This window comes from Ctenopharyngodon idella, chromosome 2 (assembly GCF_019924925.1).
Source record: "Ctenopharyngodon idella isolate HZGC_01 chromosome 2, HZGC01, whole genome shotgun sequence".
NCBI lineage: Eukaryota > Metazoa > Chordata > Actinopteri > Cypriniformes > Xenocyprididae > Ctenopharyngodon > Ctenopharyngodon idella.
The window spans coordinates 13,874,203-13,901,139 of record NC_067221.1 but is presented as its reverse complement, the minus strand read 5'-3'; the positions used below and the strand labels follow the sequence as shown (position 1 = coordinate 13,901,139).

At 39.2% G+C, this 26,937-nt stretch overlaps 1 protein-coding gene across 2 annotated transcripts in view; it reads left to right on the top strand.

Annotated features, from left to right (window-relative positions):
- fndc3ba (fibronectin type III domain containing 3Ba) overlaps positions 1 to 26,937 on the top strand; it is a 140,603-nt gene that overhangs the window by 16,211 nt on the left and 97,455 nt on the right. Inside the window, exons 2-4 of one of the 2 annotated variants that reach the window (XM_051917714.1) lie at positions 18,342 to 18,489; positions 22,120 to 22,290; positions 22,579 to 22,654. In XM_051917714.1, the coding sequence (XP_051773674.1) occupies positions 18,370 to 18,489; positions 22,120 to 22,290; positions 22,579 to 22,654 (367 nt within the window). In that variant the 5' untranslated portion in view covers positions 18,342 to 18,369. The remainder of the gene's footprint in view (positions 1 to 18,341; positions 18,490 to 22,119; positions 22,291 to 22,578; positions 22,655 to 26,937) is intronic. The other variant, XM_051917722.1, reaches the window with a different exon arrangement.

The following is a 26,937-nucleotide window of genomic DNA, read 5'->3' as shown; positions in this document are numbered from 1 at the left end:
GTTTGCCAAAGTGCAGAGAGCAAGTCAGATAACGCTTGAGGCTGTATGAACTCTCAATGCCTGGAAGCAGGGATGTCTGTGAGGGGCCCTCAACTCAGCAGTGCATGCAGTTGGGTCAGTGGCATAAAAAGGAACAAATAAAAAGTAAAAATTCAATTATGATAAAAAAATATAAAAATAAGATCTATCTGTCTATCTGTCTGTCTGTCTGTCTATCTAATCATCTTATATTAGTGCTTAACGAATTTATTAAACCACCTGTCTTTAAGAGAAAACACAAATATTTTAGGAATCTGTCAAAAACTTGTTTAAAACTAACAATTTCATTTATTAATCAAATAACAAACTGAAACAACTAAATAGTCTTTATTCACACATAATAACAAAAAACAACAGCAGCAATGATCAAAAGAACATGGACAAAACAGTCACTCGTTGTAAACAAATGTTCAATGACGTGCCGAAAGCTCTATGACCAGTCATTTACGCCGTCATCACCGGGTGTTGATGGCGCGCGAGCGCAGGTGAGAGCTGAACATCTCGCGTTGTTATTTGTGTTTAAACTAAACTCATTTAAACCTTGCCAATTTAAACATTAATCCGTAAGACGCGAAATAGAACTCGCGTGCGCTGTGAGGAGATTTGTGTGTGTGTGTGTGTGTGTGTGTGTGTGTGTGTACTCATCCGAAGCACGTACATGGAGAGCCGCGTCACAGCGCTTTAATACTCTCGCGAAAATTCTCTTTCAAGTCTTGCACCTAAACGGACAAATTCACACAAAAATTATGTCAACGTGCCCATCTTAGCGAGTATCTTAACAAACATAGTTGGTTATGTCTTAGGAGAAAAATGAGACAGACAGCGCATGTGTATCAGTATCCGTGTACTGGATCTTTGAATTATGTCTTAAAGGGAAAGCAGTCTTATAGGCTATTCCTGCTCTGTGTGTTTTAATTATATATATAATATATATATATAAATATATATAATTTTTTTTTTTTATTATTATTTTTTTTTTTTTTATTTTGTATGGCCTCCTTTGGCCTTGATAACAGCTTGTATTCTTGTTGGCGGTATGTACTTTTTCACAGTCTCTGTTGTAAATGACTTCCAAATAGTTTCTAGTTGTTCCCAAAGAATTTCTAGTTTCTGCGCTCCTCTCTGTGAGCGCGATCTTCACGTGATGTTCTCGAATGGTGTAAAATCACTTGAATGTTCAAACTGGCAAACCTTTAAATATACAATTGACAGACTTTCGAGAGGACACAAGCAAAAGAGATCTCACTTTGGGGTTCGCGCGCTGTCTGTGTGTTGTTTCTGCGTTTGATTTCGCCTCCGTTTTGCTTCCATGCCGCTGACTGGACGGGATGGAGTCACATGACTACACTCGCGGTAGTATGTTTTTAAGGGGAAAGTATTAACATGATTAAAAAAAACGAAATAACTGACATGGGAAAATGACGTCTGTCAGAGGTTCTGAATTTCGGTTTTGATTACTTTTCGATTAATCGTCCAGCCCTAGCTTGAGGGTCCTACTCGTACACCAGGAAGATTTCCGTTCTTTCACCATCAGGTGAAAAGCTTCTTTTTGTCCCACCCTGGCAATAAAAACAGCGAGGATGAATGAGGACAGTGAGTGTCCTTGGACCCTCCTCTTTCAAGTGTGGATATACAAAATCCTCTACATCCTCCCCGCCTCACCTCTCCTCCCCCATTCATCCCATTTCTAGCAAAACCCTGCCCTGGGGCTGCAGCTTTTCCAGCAGGGAGACCAGTCGAGACATGACTTAGCAGCGGGGGGAGGTCTTTTTTTTTTTTTTTCTGTAGTAGAGAGTAACTTTAGCGCAGAGAAATTCCTGTGCTGCCAATGCTCCTCTGCATAAACGGCATGTCATTACTTCAATTACAGGGAACGGGTCGACTCCACTTCACTCCGTTCGGTGTGGGCCGCCCCAAAATAAACCCTCACATATAGTCTCTCTTTGTCACTCTCTCTTTCTCTCTCATATGAAGTAAACTGTTCTACTGTGTGTGGTACATAGACTGCATCCATGCTGCGCAGTTTAAGTAGGCAGGTAGGTGCGTACCTCTCGGTGCATTATGCAGGTATGCACGTGTCTGCCCTCAGCGTCTGAACCTGTTGAACTCCCTGGCTCAGTCTGAATGGGTGCACTCATTTAGCTCAGCCCTGCTCCAGAGAGACCTTATTACACATCTCCATCGCTTCTCAACTGAGCCTCTGTGTAAAAGCTAACAGAAGTCTCCTGCATTCCTCCCAACCCCCTACACCCGCCCTCGCCCCACCTCACCCTGAGCTGCCTGCACAAAGGTGCTCCACTCTGGGGCCAGGCTTTCTGCTCCCCTCTTTTCAATACCTATTGTTGGGTGCAGGGAGCTTAATGGGAGACGTGCGAGAGCCGGTTTCCCACCAAATTCGAGTACCCTCCTGACTGCCAGAGGAGACGTGGTCAGGCTAAGGTTGAGCTGGGGGAAGGTTCTCTCAGGTGCCTCCGTCATTGAGCTATTGGCCATTTTAGGACGTGATGGTTGGTTGACTAGTTTAGTTGTTTTTTTGCAGATGCTTTTAGGGCTGGAATGACGTGTCGATTACACATTGTTTGTTCATCCCTAATTTTCTGTCATGTTTCATACAAAACAAAACTCTAGAGCAGATACTAATGGCTAGTATGGCAGCTCCGCTTAATAAGAGCATGCACATTTTCAGGACTCACGACCACATTCAGCGACAGTATCAAAAATGGTGATGTCCATAACATTGGAAGTTTTATCTCAATTGACAGCGTGTTATTAAATAAACGAGTCCAATTGAGACGAGTTCATCCATGAGATAACAGCAAACAAGGACTTTAAATGCTTAGTAACCGAGTGCAGAGAGAACGTTTGAGTTGCACGCCTCGCAGCTCCAGTGGATCTTTGGATAAACACAAATCATTTCTCTGTCTCCGTGAGTAAACTAAACCTGTCATGATTATACAGTTTACTGTGGCTCCCATATTATGATGTGGCAGACAACTAGTTGTCCAGTGCGGTTCCGTTCATTCAGCGTAGGTTTGTCAAGAACACTGTTTTGAGTCCTGAAAATGTGCAGGTCTCAGTTCGGTTATAGAATGGGGTTGTCACGCTCAAAAAATAAAACACTGTATGAACGCAACCGTGTTAGGCGACACTTCCATACTAGCCATTAGCATCTGCTCTAGAGCTTTGTTTTGTGTGAAACATGACAGGGGGTTAGGGATGAACATAAACAGTGCATAATCGACGTATTCGATTACGTCGACGTGTCGTTCCATTCCTAGATGCTTTTATCCAAAGTGACTTACAGAACATTTCATGTGCCCATGCTATCAGTTAATGCATTTTGTGATGTTGCTAGTGCCATTCTCTACAAGTTGAGCTACAGGAATGCTACAGTTACAGTTTCCCTTTGAAAGCCAAATGTCAGTTTTTGACTTGTGAATTGATATTAAGCATTAATATACATTATAATAATTTGGGGTCAGTAAGACCTGAAAAAATGAATACTTCTATTCAGCAAGGACGAAAAAAAAATGATTGAAAGTGACAGTAATGTAATTTATGCTACAAAAGATTTCTATTTAAAATAAACTGTTCTTTTGAAGTCTCACAGTCTATCATGGTTTCCACAACAATATTTAGCAGCACAACCAATTTCAACATTGATAATTGATAAATGATAATTGATTATTGATAAATGTTTCTTGAGCACCGAATCAGCATATCAGATGAGAATCGTAAAGATGTGTGAGTTAAATGCGAATCGTAAATAATGTAACTATTCCTGATCCATAACGGATCCATTAACTATTCTTTTAGTTCTCTTAAAAATAAATGTTTATAGAAAAATGATATGCAGTTCCAGTACCAAATGAGATCATTTCCAAAATATTTTTTAATAAATTCTTGAAAAGGAACTTTTGAAGACTTTATTTTCACTTTTAGCCTTTTTATCTTTTAAAAAATGTATTTATCCACATCATTGAGCTGTGGTGCTCATGTGGATGATGCAGGTTATAGTGTGCCCTAGGCTGCATTCCACTCCACTTTTAGACATGCACTCGCGAACTTCCCTAAGCACTTCCCTTCGGGGGAATCCCTGCTACCATTTTGAAGTGCGTTCCACTTCGTGAAGTGGACGAGGGAAGTTTATATGGACAGACCCTCGCTTCCTTGATTTTGACCAAAGGAGTCTACTTCATATGTACACTTCAGGCAGCTTCATATACCACAATGCAACACGATTGTGACGTCACCGCATATCGCATTTTAATTTACCCCACCACAAACAACTCTGATATATTAATTTATTTTTTAATATTTAAAACAACCCAAACACACCTATATACATATAGAATGTACATAAATTAAATAATAGCCTGTTGCAAAGTTTCTGCCAGTAGTGGGCACTCATGCAATGTAAGCAATGTACAAGGAAGGGAATAAAAAAATAAAAAAATGTAATCCCATTTTAGCTTTTATATTTAGAAAGAGGAGATATATTCTGTATGTGTTCTTCAAAGTAAGCTCTTACTTTTTGCCGGTTCACATAAGCCAACAGTGTAGTCATTCAATACCTATTCTGATTTGAATGTCTCTACAGAATATTCCCCAGGGTCCAGCTTTCATTGTATGGTGACACCTGAGAAGAACCCTTCCTGTATGGATGTTGTGAACTTCTGTAGGGAAAGAAACCATTTCACAATAGCGAGTGCATAAATCCTTTTAGTGGGCCAATGATATGCAGATATCACAATCTTAGTGCAGTTTACAGCTAAAAGTGTCCTTGCATTCCTTATTTGTAAGTCAGTTTGGGTAAAAGCATCTGCTGAATGATTAAATGTAAATATTTTAAGGGGCCCCAGGCTGTGTCTACAGCATTTCATGCTAACTGTCATCTCTCTCTTTGTCTATGGGTCAAGTATAGAGCAGGTAGTTTGTTAATGAGATGCAGCTCTGTGCTTTAGGGTGCAGTGAGAATTGTGGACTCTACTGTCACTTCAAGAATGTGTGCAGTATGCACCCCAAACATGCTTGTGGTCAGCAGCTGAACTTCCTGTTTGTGCAGTGCCCTCTTCATTTTCTTGAGCCTTAAAAAGCACCAGCACCACTTTTCTTGGCCTGTGATTTTGGTAACATGCTTATCGTTAAGATTTTGTTTCCTAGTTTATAAAAACAGAACACTTGTTATAGTCACCTTGACATGTTGCTCCATGACTACATTCATTCTTTTCCTCAAGCTGAGCATAAAAGTTCAGTGTGACCTGGAAAAAGATAAGTCTGTGCTTAAAGAGATGCTGTTGCTATGAGAGACTGCTGTTTCCATGGTGTCGCTATTCGGTTTTCTGAAAACATCAGTTGTGAACCCGATTGCCTGAGGTGTACGTGCTGTGGAGTGTCTTGCCGGGAAATTCCTTTCAGCATAAACATGCATAAAAATACACAGACTCCTATGGAAGCATCCCACCTGTGAAGTACAACCATGCATTTTAGATTTATGATTTATGGCTACACAGCAACAATCAGCTGCTAGGTTACACATTTGTCCACATTTGCAGTTTATTATTTTGGTCTGCATGGTGAGCTGTGTACTTATTCATATTTGTGGGGGTCCCTAGATATAGTGGCATTTGATTTGTTGGCAAACATCTCAATTGTTGTCAACCGTGACAAAGTGTGACTTTGGGCTCCAAAATAGGCAAATTCTATTTTTTTTTTTTTTTTTTTTCATCAATTAGATCTTCATTTTTCAATATTACCCTAGTTCCAATATCAACTTAATTTCGCTCTCTCTTTTAGTCTGTTGTTTTTGAAAATGTGCGTTTCAAAATGGATGGAGCCATTGGAAATGATACTTTGAACCACAACAGGCCAAATGCACAATTCCCCAGATCCAGAACACCCAAACACAGCGCTGGTGGACGCTGAACCTCTGAGTACATCATCTACTCATTCCAGGTCAAATTATAGGCCTTTCTCTCCCATTATGCAGATTTCAATCCAAGCAGCCTATTAGAGGGAACACTACACTCTCTCCTGCTTTTATTTATGGAGAGTTTCATGGTTGAAGCGATGGTATGAATCATCTTCATGGTTGCTTTTCATCTATTTCTGTTTATAAAAGAACTCTTGTTTGCATTTCAACCTCTTGATTTACAAGATTTTGCTGATTTTCTTTTTTCTTTGAAGCAGAAAGCTTAGCTTTCATGAAAAGAAACCTTGATCATTGAACTGGTATTAGAAAATCCATAGGATCCATATACGTATGAGATGTCAAGTGAACTATAGTACAGCGAGAGTTTTACTAACACTTGGTGCTTGTGATACTATAGTACCTGAATGAGAACCTTAATCATATAAAATGGTATACATTATTTTTGTGTAAAGTTTATTAAATATATTTAATAGAAAAACACACACAAATGGTAATATAGTATTGAATTCTAATCTTTAACATTAAATAAACCATAAAACAACAGTATTACCATAGTGCTTTTTAGTGTGGAGCTTTGTCACTGACTTGTCTTTTCTGTCGCTTTGCAGCATCAGCGTTCCTCTCAGTTTTGCCTCTCTTCTTTCCCTGTGGTTACTTATGCCTGCAGGAGCCAGACAGCTACTGAGGATCTTATTAATTGCTTGTGTGTGTCTGAAAGTGTAATTGGCGTTCTCTGAGGCAGTGGGTCCGACGTGGCTTTGTGCAGTCTGTGATTAAACAGAGCTAATAAGCAGATATCAGACAGCCCTGGCAAATGCTTCTATCTGCAGCCAGCTGGGCGCATACCTACAGGTAGAGCTCATGTCTCCCCGTGGCTCATTTTCATTTTTTTCCCCTTCTTGTTTCTATCTGTCCTCGTTTTCTTCTCCTCCTCCTTTGGATGCACACTGTTGGGTTATTGGCCGACGGTGTCAGTTTCTTCATCTAGTCGGACCTTTTTGTGGTGCATTGTTGAGATGCTCTAGTTTTCTTGTGAGCTGGTTTTAGGGCTTACCTTGTGGGCAGTTTAACAGAAGAGTTGAAACAAGGTAGTGGAAACAAGATGTCATTCCTGCTCTGTTTACCATAGTGCTGAAACTAACAAAACAACCCAAGTTTCCGTGCGTATGGGCCCTCTCACGTTTCTGCTCTGCGTGTTAAGATTTGCCCTAATCTGAGTCTGTACCGGCTGCAGCCATCACAAACCACCTCACAAGAGCTTTTTAAACACTCTTAAAGGGTCATAAAACTCTAAAACACTTCTACATTACTTGGAGGTTAGAGATGGTTAAAAATATTGAGGCACTATAGTACTGAAGTTGTCTTGTCACAATATTGAATAGATACACAGACCCTGTTCTTTTTTTTTAAATGATTCTTTTTTTCTGTTTTAGAGGTCTGACATTTTTACTTGAACCAATTGTTTTTTTTGTTTTTTTTTTCTTATTGTTAGACTGCCCATTCAACTTTTCCCCACATATAATGGCAGAGATGTGATGATGGAAAATTATATATATTTTATTTATAATTACATATATAAAATAACAAAAAGAATACACACACACACACACACACACACACACACACACGCGTATGTGTGTATTCTTTTTGTTATACATATAAGTGATTCTTTTAGTTGACACAATAGATTCGATTCACTGTTTTCTTATTTGATTCGAAAGCAATTTTTTATTTATTTTATTAAAATATTTTCAAATATCTGTTCTGTTCGATGTAAATTAATTGACAATTAACTAACATTACTCACCCCTCAAGTCGTTCTTTCTTTTGTGGAGCACAAAAGAAGTTATTTTGAAAAATGTTTTGTTTTGTCTATACAGTGAAAGTCATTGGCTTCTAATGTTTTGGACCCAATGACTTTCGTTCTATGAACAAAAAGACATATTTTGTGTTCTGCAGAAGAAAGTAAGTCAGATTTGAAACAATATAAAGGGTGAGTAAATGATGACAGAATATTCCTTTGTTGGATGAACTATCCCTTTAAGATGTAATTGACTAGAGGCTAGTGCACTAAATACCCAGAATATACAGTGCACTAAATAATACTGTATTTATTTGTCCTGTATATTTAGGGTTTGTCGAACATAGAGTTGTGCTGGTATGATATCAGAACCTGGTAAAGTAAAGCCTATGGTAAACATAACTTGACGATACTTTGATGTTTTGTTTTACAACGTACACTGCACACTCACACCCCAAGTTGTCTTATCTGGTTACTCGTATTTTCACTGAGTGTGTGTAATTTATGTTGTAGAACAAAACATCAAAGTATAGCCAAGTAATGTTTACCACAGGCTTTATTTTACACATGAATCGAAAAAACCCATTATAAAACCCCTTAGGAAAATCTCGAAGTAACCAGCGGCAAATTAGTCTTCCGGGTTCTGACGTCATACCTGCACCACTCTATACAGAGGAAGTTCTAGGCAGAGGAGTCAAAAGTAAGTCTATGTTCTCCTGCCTGTGCACACAGAATGACAATTCTCTTTCTATTACATAATGGTTGAATCATCCTGTTGCTGAATGTCCTTTTCAGCAAGCATGCTGAGCATGAGGTGATGGCAGACATTGTTCATTATTTCCTCATCTCACCCACACCCTCCAGAGACCCAATGACAGACCCAATGACAGAACATGCCTTTTGATGAGCATTTTCAGCCTGTTAGCATCCCTGACTCCCAGCAGCCGGTTGCAAAAAAAAAAAAAACGTTTAGTTAAGAAAACCCTGAAAATTCACTTACAAATATAACTAAGGGTCATCTTAGCTTGAGGGGTTTGTTACAGCCAGGCCCAGAAAGCCAACATAGCACACCACTTAAAAATATAATGCAGGAGATTCACTTCACTTTGTTTGAAACACTGATGATTTTCCAGCATATTTCTATGCAAATTTTGGGATATTGCATAAAATGCTGGATTGAGACACCATGATGCAAATAAAATTTCCAAAATTTAAGAATACTTTTATTTATGTTTTATGATTGAACCAAGTCATGTGACTAAATAATTGACTTAGATGATTGACATCTACCATCAGTCACTAATAAACATGAAGTTCTTCAGAGTGTTTTGTAATTTATTACAATTAATGAAAGATCTAAAGTTGCACCTTGAGTTGAAACATGGCTGTTAAGCTCATTTGTATATTCTGCTTCACTCGTTTTCAGGTTTGTCCGCCACTAAGCATCATAGAAAACTTTGACTGAATTTGTGGTATAGGCAAGTCAAAAGTCTAGACGGGATCTTGTTTTTTCACTACCACCACCTTTATCTTTGCTATGTCGATTTGCTTGCAATTCTCTCCAAACTCTTCTACGTGCTGTTAACTAATTTCCCTTACTCTTCCTTCTGCCCATCTTCAGCCAACAGTCACTACAATTGAGTCATCTGAGAACTTCTGCGGGCGGCATAACTTATTTTACAGGTGATTCCCTGTACTTCAATGCTGAAGTGTTGGGCATGAAGAGGGAAAGAGATCCTATCCCCATTGGGCCCTTGGGCTACTTCTCGGTGTATTTGTACAAGACCATTGCAAGGTTGACGGACTCCCGCCGATGGACTTTCAAAAGCATCAATGCTCTTCAAAGAGTCTTGGTGCCTCTGTCAATAGCTGTAATTTTGGGGGAGTCTGTCAGCCAACTACTGGTGATAGAAAAGTCCTGTGGTTCACAACAGAGAGTCTGCTTTTTTGAGAAAAGGATGATGGGAGTTTGTTTCTCTTTTCCCAAAAAGGGCGCTCTAACTACCAATTGGATGCAAAGCCATAATCTTTCCAAAAGGAGATGGGGTCACCTTCTGAATGGTCTTCCTCATCTATCGAGAAGCAAGTTCCTCATCAAATTCCCCACTACATACTCTGAAAGTAGAGGAATTTAGATGCAGTCCTTGAGTTTTCAAAGGGTCCATGCCATTGTGCTGGACAAGGCGGGAACAGTTTGTTGCTCGCTGTTCGTCTGACCCGTTCCCTCAGCGTTAGTTTTGTCTTTTGTTCCTTTTTTGTGCCCATGTAGACTACGGAAGCTGGCTGGCATGTGACAGGACGTACTGGACAAGAGTGAGAGAGACAGGCAGACAGAGACTGGCTGTACTGCACGCCTCGCTGCCCAGACTGCCCAGGATTTAATTAGTCTGTGTGATATTTATGCATAAATAAAAGTGGGAGCTGCCATATTTGCTCAGTCTTGCAGCCCACAGATCTCTTGCCTTGTGACAGGCTTCCGAAAGCCACAGACAGACAGCTGTGTTGCATGAAACCTTGTCCCTCGAAAGTTGCCGAGGACTTCTTTGTCACCTGTAACATATTTCTGAAGCTCTAAACTACAGCATAGCTGCAGAACATTGTGTTCCATTGATGCCATCAGGAGCCTTATGCTTTTGTCTTGATGTTTATGATTGTGTCATGCTGTGGGAGAGGAATGTTGTGGATGTGGCTAGCCCACATCTCATGTCATGTGATGAGGGTGTTAGTGAGTTGTTGTTGTCCCGGGATAACATTTGGATGCGTCGTCTTGGCAAAATGCATGGTACATGAATTAAGAGTGTGAGTTTCTTGTGAAAGCGTCTAACTTTATTAGGCTCCAGATGAGTTGTGTTAGCGTGGTTGTGCAATCATGACCCACAGCTGGCCCTTTCCGCCAGGCTGACAGGAAACAGGAAAGTCAGGGTGTGCATGACCAATTTTTTATTTATTTTTTTGCCGTGCAAGATCTGGACTGAGGCGCTGTGGCAAATCACCCACCATGTGAACTGGTTGAGTGGAATGTGTGCACGCATATGTATGTGTGACCGTACTGTACTTCCCTTATTGTCCTTCACAATGTTAAAAATACGGTCTGCACCGAGCAGGCTGTAGAACAGGAAGTGGCTCAGTGTGTTTTGTTCTCAATGGGAGACAGTGATATTCATCTCCGGTTAGGCAAAGCACGAGCCGTCATTCAAAAATCCCCTGCGCCTTCATTCAAAAACGCCTTTCCTTTTTGTATTTCCCCAGACCTGTGCAATTCAGCACAAGATCTGGAGAACTAGTCTTTGCACCACAGGGAGACTCTAGCAGGGAAGGAAAGCCATTGGTAGACACAGCAAAACAAAACACAACAGTACAGTGAAGCCCTTAGCAACAGCGCTAAGCTGTTACACACACCTTACTGAGAACTCTTGATGGATTTGAGGAGGAAGAAATGAGCAGTGTAGCATTTCGAACAACGAAAAAAATAAAACATTTATGTGCCGCTTGTGGCTTTTGATGCTGGTGGTAAGGGACCACCAACATTACAAGTTGCCCTCGGCTAGAAGATTTTTCGCCTCCGTCAAAGCACAAAACCTCTTGCAGCCACAAATGCACACACACACACTTTAAAAACTGCATGAAAATAAAAATCAATTTTTTTGAGTACAGTGAATTCTGAATACAACTTATGAACTTAATTCATCCATGTATATTTCATTTTTAAAAATTGTTTGTCAAGATTGAAGATTGTTTCTATCACATCTTTTAAATTGGCAATAGAATCTGACAACAGTCGTATCACAAATTAAGTGTCTTTAGCCTTAGGCACAATATGTAAGATTTTTGGATTAAAATATCTAAAAACCACTAGAACAATGTTATATATTTTGTTGACTTGTGTACTTACGTTATCACAAATGTTTCCAAGAATGTTTAAATCCAGAGAAATAAGAATTTTAAATCTCGTTTTCTTGATTTGCCGCGAGCACTTGATTTTACCATGCCTAATATTGATCTAGCTTACTGCAGTGTGCAACAAGTGTCTCATAATAGCTGCCGAGCGAACGCACAGAGTAACATTATATCAACTTTCAACACACAAATGTATCAAATGGTGCTTTTCTACTGCGTGGAACACCTCGGCTCGGCTCAGTTCGGTTCGGCACGGCACGCCTCGCTTACTTTCAGTTTGCTTTTCCACTGCAGTTTAGTACCGCTTCAAAATTGGTGGGATTATAGACTGATCGTTATAGTTGTGCCACCTTTACTGCCGTGAATCCGCTCCTCAGCTACCAACGAGTCACCTCGTGTAATAACCAAGATTTCTTTTTTCAAGTTGCATGCGACGGTCATTTAAAGTAAGTTGTTAAAAAAAAAAAAAAAAGTCACGTGAGCAAATGATACTGCAGTGGCTGTTACTGACTATTTAAATCAAACGGGTTTGGTGTCTCGTGTTTCAAATCCAATGACACTGGTGATGACGATTCTCTCTGACCAATCAGTGATCTGCTGTGTTTACACATCACATTTAGTATTGGTTCGGCTCACTTGGTACCTCCACCGAGGTGGTACTATTTAAGTGAGCCATATCGTTCCGTACCGAGCCGTCTCATGCAGTGGAAAAGCGCCAAAAAGTGAGCTGTACCGAGCCGTGCCGAACCATACCATGCAGTGGAAAAGCTCCATAACATGATAAAACAGTGTTGCGTTACCCCACGTACGAATGACCGGAAGAAGCAGCACTTATCTGCGGCATAATAAATGCTCCACTACTCTCGAGCCGTGTGTCGCGCTTGTCTCTCATTAGCAATCACAACAGCGGTCTCGTTCCGTTTCAACGGGTTTCAGCCACACCTTGATTCATCCTAAAGTAATGTTAATAAATCTTTAATACATTAGCTCATCCATAAATATGATTTCCGCCAGAGTCTCGTTGGATCCTTTTCCACTGTTTTTCCACCTCTTTTCGGTTGTAGACGTGAAGACAACACTTACCATGATTCCACGAAATCAAGGCATCATCAAGCTAGGCCTTTTATTTTGAAAAAGCGACCTCTAGCAGCGTAAAATTACATATTGTGCCTTTAAATAATGGTTAACTGATCATTTAAATTCTAGCTGAAACTGATAAGCTGTTAGTTTTCGTGTTGTGGCACATAAATCAAGGCTAAATAAAATGGGTGATGCCTCAGATAGATTTCAGATTTAACTGAAAGGTGGGACTTTCATTTTTGAGTCAAGTTTTCATTTAATTTTATCTGTCTCTACTGATGTTGATCCCTTCAAGATTCAAGTTACCAGGCTTTATGAGTGTGAAAGGTACACTTGCATCTCTTGCTATGAGGCATACTCAGCCTGTTTTCATCTACAGTACCTTTAATCTAAATGCCAATTAGAAAGCTGTGTGTTGTGAAAGCTGCAGAGGAAGCAGATTAAACAAACGTACATGCTTATGGATTCAATCAGCCCTTGTTTCTCAGGTTTAATAGGGTTTGTTGTTACTCAAGCTGGCTTGATTCATTTATTAAAAGAAAAAAAAAACCTTGGGAGAAAGAGAAGGTGGAGGAGCCTGTGTGGCAGACTGCACAAGAAAGTGAGTGCTGCAAACAGAGCTGCTTTTTGTTTCTCAAATTGTGGAGGGAAATTACTGTGAAAATGAGGTAATGAACAGAGAGTAGCCAGAAGGCTAGAGTCTCAATCATACATCCAATCATGAGGCTCCTGTGCCTGTGTTCTGTGTACATACAGAATTCGTGTAGTAGTTATTAGGGCCCGAGCACCAATGGTGTGAGGACCCTCTTGGAATTTTTTTTAAATTTTATTTTATTTTATTTTTTTTATTTTTTTTTTATATTTATTTAATTTTATTTTTTACTTTTTTATTTAATTAAATTTTTTACTTTATTTTATTTTATTTTTTACTTTTTTATTTTATTATTTTTCACTGCTTTTATTCTTATTTTATTTTGTATTTCTTTTGTTTTTTGCATGTACAGCTGTTGACTTAGGTATGTGAAGGTCAGATGTCAGTAGCTGAATGGAAAGGTTTCACAGACTCAGGGCTCTGGGTTTAAGCTCAGCTGGGCCTCTTTGGTCCCGACTGGCAGATGAGGTGACACCTCAGTGAATTATCGTCTTTTACGTCCTCTGTTAGATTCAAAAGGCAGTCCTCAGTTTTCGCTTCCAGCAGCAAGCCTGGCTTCTTCACACAAGGCTGTCTCTCATCCCACCACTTCCCTCAGCCCCAGCGAACAAGCGCCCGATTGTTGCGGCCTATCCTTGAAGGAATTTTTCAATTTAACTTTTTTTATCGTCTTTTTCAATCGACACCTTATTAAGCAGGCATTCTTTCGAAGAGGAGGAAACCTCAAGGATTTTACTGTCGGAACAACCTTCATAATGAAAATCCATGGACGCAACTGCAATCATGCCAGCCAGAGAACAAAACAAGATATTTCAAACAAAGAGATAAAAAGGCTGCAAAGTTTATGAAATATTAGTCCGGAATTTCTGTAAACACAGCCATTAAGCTATCACAATCCATATCCATCTCATTGTAAGTTTCCATTGTAAGTTGTACAAATCCTAAAATAAATGCAGGCTTCAGTTTCAATGGAAATCCTAATTATAACTTTTGGTGGGTGAGAGGCCGAGGCTTAGCATAGGCCCCATTAGCTGCTAAAGCAGGAGGGATCCAGGCATCAAAGCAGCTCAGCATGGGCCGCTCAACTGAACTAATCTCAGCCTAACCGCCCAGCACTTTAACCTGTCGCCTAAAACCAGGACTGCATCAGGACCACTCTTCAAAGCCGACAGCTGACTGAATTAACTCTGATGGCCTTTGTTTAGTCATTTAAACTCATAAACTCATTTCCATTTCTTTCGTTCTCTCTTTTTGCTATTTCTTTCTTGCTGTTTTCTCTCTCTCTCTCTCTCTCTCTCTCTCTCTCTCTCTCTCTCTCTCTCTCTCTCTCTCTCTCTCTCTCTCTCTCTCTCTCTCTCTCTCTCTCTCTCTCTCTCTCTCTCTCTCTCTCTCTCTCTCTCTCTCCTCTCTCTCTCTCTCTCTCTCTCTCTCTCTCTCTCTCTCTGAGTCTTCCCCTCAGCTCTCTGGGACTGTGGCTTGGCGGCTCTTAAAAGATCATTAATTATTTCTGGTTAGCTGTAGGGTTTTGCCGCTGTGTGTGGCCGTCTGTTGGCCTGTTTGTCTGTCTCTGCTCCTTTCTCTATTTTATGTACGATGGTGTATCTTACAGTGATTTTGTCTGTTTATAGTTCTGACACATTCAGAAGCCAATTTTCCTATCCATCCATTCTAACCTGCTGTCTTCAATGATAGCATCTTTTTTTATTTCTTATTGTCAATTTCTGTGTTTTATGCTGAACCCTTAATCTGCACAGCAGTTCCTTCTCTGTTGACAATATTAATCTCAATCTAATCTGCTTATCATATATCATATCATAATGTATTATTCAGTTTTTTTTTTTTTTTTTTTAATTTTAATATATTTATAGTACAAATGGTACTGTTCAAAAGTTGCTGATTTGGTGCTCAAGAAACATTATCATCAATGTTGAAAACGGTTGTGCTGCTTAATATTTTTGTGGAATCGGTGATACATTTTTTTTTTTTCAGGATTCTTGAACAAAAATAGAAATCTTTACTGTCGCTGTTGATCAATTTAATGCATCCTTGGTTCACATTTTTTTAAAATGTTTGTGTGTATGTATTCCATTTATTTATTTAGTTTTTCTTGTCTGTTGCCTTTTAATGTCAGCTCAGGATAGTCGCTATTGAAGAGTTTTGGACTGTGTGTGCGCACTTGTGGTATCATCAGCCGGTAAGTGTTTTCAGGATGTCATTTTCCTGTAGCTTCAGAGTGATTCGTCACATTGAGATGAATGGCAACGCAGAATGCTTTAACACCAAGTATCAGATGGTAAAGGCAGTTTTGTTGTGTAGGTCCGTCTGGCTCTCTGGACATTGCTGTTAGTCCCCACTCTGCTAGAATACCAGATGCAAGATGGATCATTCCAGGTTGATTTTCCTGCATTTTCAGTCCAGAGCCACATTCTGTTCTCCTCACTGCAATTAGAGACATGTGTCTGCGAGACAGCATCATCAGAAAAAAGGCTGGGATCATGAGTGGGCCTAAAGGAGGTCACCATCTGTTTAATCTGTTTACTCTTGTTTTGCCATGTCAAACTCACCTGATGCACTGCATAAACACAGAACATGAGCAGTGGGCAAAAGGTAATGAAGGATGGATGGAAAGTTAAACAGAATGTAGATGCAATGAGTGTGTGGACGGACCACATTATTACACAGAGAAAGAATCAGATTTTTGCTGTCTTGGTGTCCACAAACTTTTATAATGTCTTTGGTTGGGTTTGCACCTCTCATTTAAAGGGGACCAACTACTGCCAAATAACTGTAGATTTATTTCTCGGCTTTTGTGGTTCACACAAAACTAACCATCTAACATCAATGGAAAGAACAGAATGGAGGATAAAATGGGACATTGTGTGCTATCTGTATCCAAGAAGGACATTTTATTGGTTCTTGCTTAGGGAAAAAGCACCATTTGTTGCTAGAGATTTGGAGTCATTATTCCAGGTTTTTATTTTTTACACATATACACACTACCGTTCAAAAGTGTGAGGTCGTAGCTAAGATTTTTTTAATGTTTTTGAAAAAAGTCTCTTTCCAAGGCTGCATTTGTTTGATCAAAAATAGCTAAAAACAGTAATATTGTGAAGTGTTATTAAAATTTAAAATAACTGTTATTATTATTATTTTTTTAATAATACATTTTACAATGTAATTGATTTCTGTGATGGCAAAGCAGATTTTCAGCAGCCATTACTCCAGTGTTCAGAAATCATTCTAATATGATGATTTGCTGCTATTATCAAAGTTGTTAAAGTTTTTTCAGGATTCTTTGAATAGAAAGTTCAAAAGAACAACATTTATTTGATGTGTAAATCTCTTGTGATGTGGTAAAAGTCTTTACTGTCATTTTTGATCATTTTAATGCATATTTGCTGTATCAAAATATGTCTGACTTGAATCAGCATATGGGTCAATGATGTGACGCCTCAATTTTCTGTCCGATTGCATTTTTTTTCAGTTAAAATTTGGTTTAAATGCATAAAAAAATACCATATATATGTAGTACCTCTCCCGTGCATGTACTCACTTTAACTTTTCAAAAAGCATTCGTTATTTGTAATTTTCTGTTATTTAAAGTGTCAAAATATCATGTGCGACCGTCCGGCCATAACTTCTGTTTTGGAAATGTCTTTGAAATTACTCTAAATTTATTCGAATTAATTTTCTGCACTATTTGGCATGATTTCCAACATGTTTTGTAATCCTGTACAAAATTGCAAAGCATTTGTATTTATATTTCCATCATAATATACAAACAAACTTTGTCAGATGATGTCTGTTTTATGAAATATCATGTGGTGCGACCATCAAAAAACTACCACTTTGGGACTTTAATGTTAAAATCCATTCAAAGAAAGTAAGTTGCATCGTATACCAATTTGCGAAGGACCCATGGAAGCAGCGAGCAAGTTTGTAACTGTGTCTTAAATTTGGAAAAAAAAATAACCTTTTTAACGGCTGGTATGTAGTTATTGTGTTCCACAAAAAGAATGAAACTCTTACAAATCTGGAATGACATGAGGCTGAGTAAATGATAACATTGTGTCATCATTTTTGGGTGAACTATCCCTTTAAAACTTTCTCTATTTTCAGTCCATATGAGGCATAGTAAGTTTTTGCCTTCTAGTGAATCATGTGCAAGGGTCTGATGAAGTCAGAAATGTTCTCTTTCTCTGTCTCTCTCTCTACTTGAAGAGTGAGTGATTGAGGAAAAGAGGGAGGGATGGAGACATTGAGGGGGTTGCATTCTGGTCCTGCGGGCTCTGCCACATGTTGTGCCTAATACAGTGGTGGTACTGTTTACGTGTGTGTTTATGTGCAAATGGGTGGCCTTGCATCCATCCAAAATAAAGAAATTGTGCATCTGTTCCTTCACTTCATCCTTCATTGATGACTCAGTCACCTTTTTATTCCCCAAACACTTTCCTCTCGCCTACATTAGATCATAGTCATGGTGTACTAAACCAGTGGATCATTGCGCAAATGCTATTTTATCAAAACCAAGTTCATTGTTAGTGGTGAAATCACTCAAGAAACTCAAACTCTAGGGGGTGGGAGTACACTTTCGTGTCGGTTACACACTCTTCTCATTTAGGAGATCTTCCCTCGGGCCGTCCAGCTCACAATGACACTGCTGTGCTCCACGGTTGGCTTCAGTAGCCTGCTGAGTCACTCATGTGCAACTCTGCATCTTCCGTCCACTTATGCTTTAGCCCAGTCACTCAAACGTCACAAACCAACCAACGATTGTGAAATCATCTTAAATAAATTAACATGTCCTTCTTCCTCATAGCACAAAACCAGGGCAGTCAAAGAGGGTGTGTTTGCAAATTTGAGCTCATATGAGATAATTTTGCAGCTATTATTCTTTATTTTTCAGTTTCATGACAGTTTGTTTCTCTCTGTCTTCACAGAAAGGCAGTCCAGGAAAGTTCTCCATGAATGTACGTCACAATGATGATGACAGACCAGATTCCGCTGGACCTGCCGCCACCACTATTGAACGGGGAGGTGGCCATGATGCCGCACATGATTAATGTTAATGGGGATGGATCGCAACAGGTGAGCGTGAGCGTTACTCCGGACAGTGCACGAATTGTTAATGTATACCTTGAATGCAGTCGAAGTTGCTTTGCATAAATGCCTCTGCCAGATGCATACATATAATTGCAAATGTAAGCTACACATTCATAGACCAGGGGTTTTTAAAGTTGTTGATGCCATGATGGACCTCTTAATAAGATGATCCCATTTCAACAATGTAAAAAGTATGCATGTAGAAAGACCCATTTAGAAAAGAGTATCAAATAATTTGCAGTATTAAATAACTGACATTATAATGTCATTGCACTGGATTCAAAATAAATATAATCTGAAAAATATTTGTTTTTATTAGGGATGCAAAAGGGTGGAAAATTTCTAGAAAATTTCCAGTATTTCTGGAAACTTTCCAGGGTTTTTGGAAATTTCCTGGGAATTTATATTAATTTTCTGCCCATTTGCATCCCTAGTTTTTATTATGTTAATAGAGTATCTCTTCTTTATCCACTATTAGAATAATTGTAAACATATTAGAGGTATCCCCGGATGTACATAGTCGAATCAGATTCGAATCAGATCGCCTATATTCGACTGATAGTCAAATCATACCCTGACAGCAACATAGTGTCAGCCCTGATCCGGCCCACATCTAGTCCGTGTGTAATCCACATGTACCAGATGTGGGCCAGATCTGGGCCACACTATGTTGCTATCTGGATATATGTGTGTGTGTGGGGTGCTTGAAAAACAGCAGTCCACTAGATAGTGCACGCTTTCCGCGCTCAAGACCAAAGGAGTATAGGCTACTTTGAAAGGCTTGTGCGCTCAACTGTGCATGAGACAGAGCGGAAAATGAAGAAAGGCCTATACTCGCGGCTTAAGACAACTTTTATTTTCTTTCACACACAGCACAGAGAAGCAACTTTCTAATAAAGCGACCAAACTGCCTGTCAAGTGATAGACGAAACTGACAATGATTTTTTTAATCTTTTTTAAACTGAAATGAAAGGCAATGTGGATGAACATTCACAGCCACGATGTACAGAACACCACACAAAAATATAGAAGAAAATTAATAAAAACATTTTGGATCAATAAACTTTAAAAATATATATATAAAAAATGCAGATAGATATGCATTTTACATGTCGGCAAATCAAATTAAATTGGCTAAATTGCCTGTGCGAGCAAGCTTTAACTACTCTAGCGCAACATCGATGCACCAAAAAACAATAAAAAATTAATTTACAGAATTGAATTAGAACAGAATATACCGTTCTAATAAATAAAAAAAAATAATAATAAAAAAAATGAAATAGTCATAATCAGGTCACAAGTGCAAAATGCCTGAAGTGCAGGGGAACATATATTCAATACACAAGACACAAATAGTGAAATTAGATAACCCAGAGTGATAATATACATAAATTAAAATTAAATAAATTATTAAAATAATGAAAGTATAGCCAGAATTGTCAACTTTGTCTTTTTAACTGCAGAGACAATAAACGCTAAACTGGCGTGGCAGTCTTTTTAGCTAAACATTCACAGCATCCAAAAAATCAAATTAGAACTGGCTGAAATGTTTTGAAATCACTTGTACCCTAAAAAATCCAATCTTTCACGCGATCTGCCTGTGTCCGTTTGAGTCTTTTCAAATAGCGCGCTAGTCAACTCGTTAACGTTGGCCGGCAGAAGTGCGTGTTTGTTGTTGAGCGGTAGGACATAAGCTGTTGGCACAACTTGCATCTTACATTTTTTTGGATCATCTTTTACCATTTCAAAGTGCATCCAATTCTACACTTTAGATCATCTTATCCCAGACATGGTTAAAGATTTAATCCCTACCGCCAAGATGCTCCTCTCGTCCTCTGTCTGTCACGGATCATGGAAGTGAAACTTAAATCTGCCATAGGGGTGGTTGGATTTATTCACATTAAAAATATTTATTAAAAGCTTCTTTTCACATTTTTATTTACAGCATTATCATAATAATAGGCTGTATATTAACCTATTGGGAGAGAACCGGTAGGTCTATGTAAAATCAGATATTTCGTTTCATAACACCTCTGCGAAGATTCGACTGTGAGATTGGTAGTCGAATCAGACTCCTCCTATCGAAGCATCAAATCGTCAACTATTCAGGGTCACCCCTAAAACGTATATACCTGTAGTAAAACATTTTAAATTCAATTAATTTGCAAAATGCTTTTCATATTCAAATATTCAAAATATGTTCCTATATTGTTCAAATACTTCAAATATTGTTTTAAAGCAACTTTAGAAATTGATCATGAACTTAAATTTGATGATGGTGGTGAGAAGAAACAAACGCAAAAAATTCCCAAATATTTTCTAAAAGATTTGAGATTTTATGAACAGTCATAAACAACAAATAAATACCAAAACATATTTTTACAAAACTATATGCAGGTATGTTTTGTTTGTTACTGTTAAAAATTTTTTTTTTCAAATAATTAATTTAATGAATTAAATTATAATTCATTAGAGAAAAGATTCCTCATTATGTAAACATTTTTTTTCACATAATAAATATCAGTCACATTTGGCTTTACAATGTCAATATTTAACCCATTTATTTAATTTTGTGTTCTGCAAATGATTTAATATAACAATGCTGACTCAACCAATGAGTTTGACACATGATTATCTGACCAATAGCAGACGTCCAGCAGTGTTCAGGAAACCTGTTTGAAGAAACCTGTCTTATGTTTTCAGTTCCGTTTGGTGTTGCTGGCACATAAAATGCAACCTTCACCTTTTAAAGAGGAACATTGCAAAAATAAGTTCATTTCAAGTTCAAGAGCTGTGGTTTTTCTGTGGTTTTATGCAGTGCTGATGGAAAGGTTCACAAGTTCATAAGTAGTTTGAGCGTTGAAAGTGAAAAGTTGACTAGCTTTGTAGGTCAGCCTAAATTACCCTAAATTCTTTCTCACTAATTCCTGATGTAAAATAAAGCCAGAAACATCCATTCTGAACCAGGTCAGTTTTTTTTTTTTTGTCAATGAGGAACCTTGTAGTCATCTTAAGTTAGACATTCAAGGAGCGCAGTGAGCCTTCAGGCATGCTTCACATTTCCCTCACACATCTCTCTGTAGATCTGCGCTATCAGAGCGGATCAGTCTGTTCTGATCTCTTCTCCAGGTGCTGCAGATACAGCGCCCCGGCCGTGTTTCCTCCGGCCAGAGCGGAAAGAGAATCAGACCCTTGAGAGATAAGGAAAAGGGCGTCTGCAGCAGATAGTGAAGGTTAAGTGCTTTGGATTCAGCCACGTCCACATTTCTCTGCATCACTGAAACGAAAAAAAGATGGCACAATGACGAAGTTGTCAGCATGTACTCGGCACCCTTGATTATTTATTACATTCGATCTCCCACATGATCCGATTTCAGCCTGATATGCAAAGGTGCGATGTTTGTGTAAGGTCGTGCCAGTGTTCATTTGCATTCTGGTGACGTTTTGCATCAGAAGAGTCCTTTATCTGCATTAGGTGTGTGCTGGGAAAGGGAGGGGGCTTGAACACAAGGTTTTCCTCTGGAAAGCCGGCTTGACTCTTCAGTGCATGCCGTCGTTCCCATAGCAACAGCAGCAGCAGCAGCAGACAGTGTGTGTATGTGTGTGTGGAAGCAGGAAGTAGGTGCCCAGATCTCCAGGGCTAGAGCAAGGAGATGGGAGGTCCGCCTGACACTCGACCATCAGGGCTGTGAGGAAACCCGGGGCTCGTGCGACATGGCGGGCCAACTTTTTCACATCTACAGGCACGTTTGCACTCTCAACAACCTGTGCGCTGACAACATGATGGTAAGCAGCCTGGAGCAAAAGATGGCATGCCGACCGGACTGTTTCGAGGGGGTTTCACATATTGTTTCACAACATCTGGTTGCGTCATGTTTGCTTTCTTGGCAGTTGAGTTGACTGTAGTTCACTAAATGTTCCATGGATCATTTTAAAGTTATGGATTAATGCATTTTAAGGATTGCAACTTTTTTTTTTCTCTCTCTCTCTCGGATTGTGTTTGCGGACAAAACTTTGGCCTTGTGTCAGAAGTTTTGAGTTATACGCCTGTCTGATTTCCATTTGTTTTCGCAGGTGATCCTTGTGCAAGTCAACCCTGGAGAGACCTTCACCATCAGAGCAGAGGATGGATCCCTGCAATGCATTCAAGGTATGTTGTGCTTCCTGTCTCATGCAGTCTGACTTGCAACAGGTTCCTCCATCCTGTCATCTCTGGAGCTAGTTTCTAGAATTGTGTCGAGTTTGCATATATGTTATGCGTTTAAGGATGGTGCGAAATGTGGGATGGTGGCGTTGTTCCCTCTGTTTCTGTTTGTGTGGTGCTGTTTTTCTAGCTAATCGAAACCATGACTGGTGTGTTATTGGATTTGGAGCTGGTGTAAACCGATGAGAGGCTGGGCGCAGGGCCACGACTGGCATGCTTCTGAGGATATAAAAGGCAGAGTATACAATGGCAGATTACAAAGCCTCTTTGTCTCATTACCCCTCTTCTTTAACATCCAGTGTCTTTGTAGCTAATTAACGATGGACAAGATGGATTGTTTGCACACGCTGCGGTTGAGTTCTCTGAACAGCTGTGCAGATAAGGACCGCTCTCGGTGGGGAACATTAGTTTAAGAAGTTGCAGAACGTTCTCGTAGGTTGCTGCCTTAAAATACCAGAAGGGGATTTTGCAGTAAAATTTTCTCTTAAAAAGGCATGAATGAGCCCCATCAGTACGCCTGAAATATACCTTCATCGATGCCAACATTTTGGGATCATGATTATTTTTTTAATAGGGGTGTAACAGTACACAGAAGTCATGGTTCAGTACGTACCTTGGTTTTGGGGTCACGGTTTGATCCGATTTCAGTACAATATAAAAAATGGTCACACTTTAGTTTAGGGTCCAATTCTCACTATTAACTAACTATTAACTATGACTTTTGCCTTAATAAACTCATAATTACTGCTTATTAATAGTTAGTAAGGAAGTTAAGTTAAAGTATTGGGTAGGATTATGGGATGTAGAACATGGTCATGCAGAATAAGGCATTAATATCTGCTCTTGTACTAATAAACAGCCAATATCCTAGTAATATGCATGCCAGTAGTGAGAATTGGACCCTAAACTAAAGTGATACTAGACAAAGGAACAAATCCATAATGCTAGGTTTCTTTTATTTCATTTGAACACACAGTAGTGCAATCACAGTTTGTTCCCCCTAGTGGCATTTAGTCCCTTTGTTGGTACAGTACAGCCTCCTATAGTGTATTAAGCACTAAGCAGCAGTAATGCACTCTTGCTTAGATCATATATATTTTTTTTTTCTTTTTTTGCAGGGCTGATAAAAAAACAAAAGGTATTTGGTTGCAATCAGCTACAAATCTGAAAAGTAACTTGTGTTATACAAAATACATAGAATAATGAAAAATAAAACTCGTGCATTAGGTGTGTTACAGTTTGCTCCACTTAAACTATATTTAAACACCCAAAGCTTAAGCCCAACCCTCCTATACTTGATTTTCCACGTTTCATTCCGTTTCTCGCACAGTTGAGTGTGCAAGCCTTTCTAAGTATTCTCCTTTGTCCATGAGTGGACTTTGTAGACTGGTGGACTTCTTCTTCTGCTCTTTTTCCTGTTGTGGTGGTTAGCAAACAGTGTTGCATTACCGTTCGCACCCCCTTCTGGATTGGAGCGTGGATCGCCCGTGACTGACTTTATTCGTCTTCTGATTGCATGCACCGAACCGTGATGTCCGTACCATATGGTTTGAGACGAATACATGTACCATTACACCCCTAGTAATTAATTAATACTTTTATGCAGCAAGAATGCATCAAATTTATTCTAAGTGACTGTAAAAACATTTATAATGTTACAAAAGATTTCTATTTCAAATGCTGTTCTTTTGAACTTCATAAAAAAAATGCAACATGGTTTCCATAAAAATGTTAAGCAGCACAACTGTTTTCAACATTGATAATAATAATAAATGTTTCTTATTAGAAGAGTTTCTTATATAGAAGAGTTTAAGATTCAGCCATGCCAACAGACTTTTGTGAGTATTATTATTGCTTTCATACAACCGTTCTGTACAATCAAGATAATCAATAATTATTTAGTTTAGACATTGGCAAGTTTAAGTTTTTGTTTTCGACTACTAAAATAGTTTCAGAAGAGGCTATAACATCAAGCGTGAGGTGTTGTCACCAAGAAACAGAGATCACAGAAATCCACTTCGGATTTTCAGTTAAACCTGAGAACTCACCCACTCTGACTTTTAACAACCTGCTTCGCGCTGCAGGCAAAATCACAGTCCTACAAGAAAACACGGTCACTTAAGGTAACATAACATCGATTTCCTTGCTCAGAAGTTAACTTTAATTTGTGGAGGAATAGATGAGTGTAGAACGTGGTGGATGGGCTGTTGTCTGGCACAATGTTGTGATAAGGGGCAGAAACAGGGCTCTGCAGGGCTTGGCAGCAACATGTGTTGACACAAGAATAAAACAACAGGTCGCAGGCTGTAGCACTGGCCCTGCTCACTTCCACAACGTGCCTTTTTGTATGTTCATCAACTTTAGGTCTTCACCTGTGATTCACTAATAGCTTTTTCTTGTGGCATAAAAGCATTAACTTTCATCCATTGTAGTCTCAGCCAGATTGAGTATCCCTGTTGCTGCATTTGTGTCAAACCAGTTCCTCCTATAAGAAAAGCATCAATGCTGTAATTAATGACTGTATTTGGCTTTAACCTCTCCCTGTGAAAGGATAAAAACAAGAAGGAAGTACTTGGGTCAAGCCTTTCAGGTCGTCCCATTGTGTTGGACAGAAGCACACAAGCACATCCGACGCTTAGTGAAAAGGCTCGGCTTATGGCATCGCGACGTTGAAAAAAGCGATGAAAAGCAACCCAGCGAAACAACAAGGACAAGGTGTGGTGCACGGAGGAGAGGGGCATTTCAAACGCACATGTTTACAGAAAAGGTCACTGGGTTTAATTAGAAGTGTCGACTGAAGCAGAGGCTCTGAAGTAGCTGCTTTTTACAGAGAGGCTTCTTTGTCATTATGCAAACCTCAGAGCAGAAGCCTAGATTTAGGATTTTATATAAAGTAACCACTGTTTAGCCCGTGGACCGCTGGCAACACACAACGCACAGAGAAAACGTTTTGAAAAGCTTGGGCCAAAATCACATTTGGAGTCAAAAGGTTTAATTTAAAGGGATAGTTCACCCAAAAATCATGATTATTCTGGCATCATTTACTCACCCTCATGTCGTTCTACACCTCTATGACTTTCTTCAGCGGCACACAAAAGAAGAATTTGAGAAACGTTTTTAACTGAATTTGTCCAAATTATGAAAGTCAGTGTGGTCCAAAACAACAGCAACATTGGACCCTATTATTGTACAGACAAAAAAAAAAAAACACTATTTTTCAAAATATCTTCTTTTGTGTTGTACAAAACGATGGGTAAATTAATGATGGAATTTACATTTTTGGGTGAACTATCCTTTTAAATATGAAAGTTTGTGTCATGTAATTTGACTCCATAGGCCTCTGAAATAATTGAAGAGGAGGCTGTTGGGTAAACATTTTATAATTAAGGATTCTCTGTTCTTATTGGTCGTTTTCCATCCTCCTCTTTCGCTGCACATTTTCCTCTCTTCCTACATGGAGATCCCACTCACCTCTATTTTTGACACACTTAGATGAATGTTGTGCTATTATTTTTAGCATGTTAAGCCTCAACTTTTTAACCCAACTTTCTTAATCTTAACCCTTTGTTTGCCAGGTGCCATTGTTGGTCTTGCAAGCGCTAGTGTCTTTAAGTTTTTTGGCTGAGTGGCAGGTCATTACGGCTCTCGGAGCCCTGTATTTACTGGAGTTCCAACCCGCTCCTATCGCTGCTAATTAGAGTGGAAGAGGTTGAACTGTAATCTTTGTCTTGTTTAAACAGGGTGACCTTTTTCTTTTTCCAGGGGACCGCTTAACAACTCGGTGTCCTTTCTCGGCAGTAAGGCCGCTTCGTGCTGCTTTCCCACACTTTTGCAAATGGAGGGCAGGCCTGCTGTTTGAGTTCAGTCTGTCCTCAGTTAGTTGTTGTCTGTTTTGTGTTTCTCTGTTTACGCCCCCTTCTTTTTTTTTTTCTTTTTTTTTTTTGGTTTGTTCCTAGGTCAGGGCAGTGTGTTATCTCCAGCATTTCCCCACTGAGGAAGAGCTCAGTTGTGTTTTGACTAACTTAGTGGAGAGATGTGGTGTTTATGAATTGCTAGTGTGCTATGAGCAGGTTAAGTGAGAGTTTCGGGGTTAACTGGGGACACTGGTTCCATATGAAGGCATGATCCATCCATCTGTTCAAGGACAAGGCCTGATCAGTACACTGGACAGACATTAACTATTTTTAATTAAATTTCCTCCTTTCCTCAGTATCTGCTGATAAGGCACT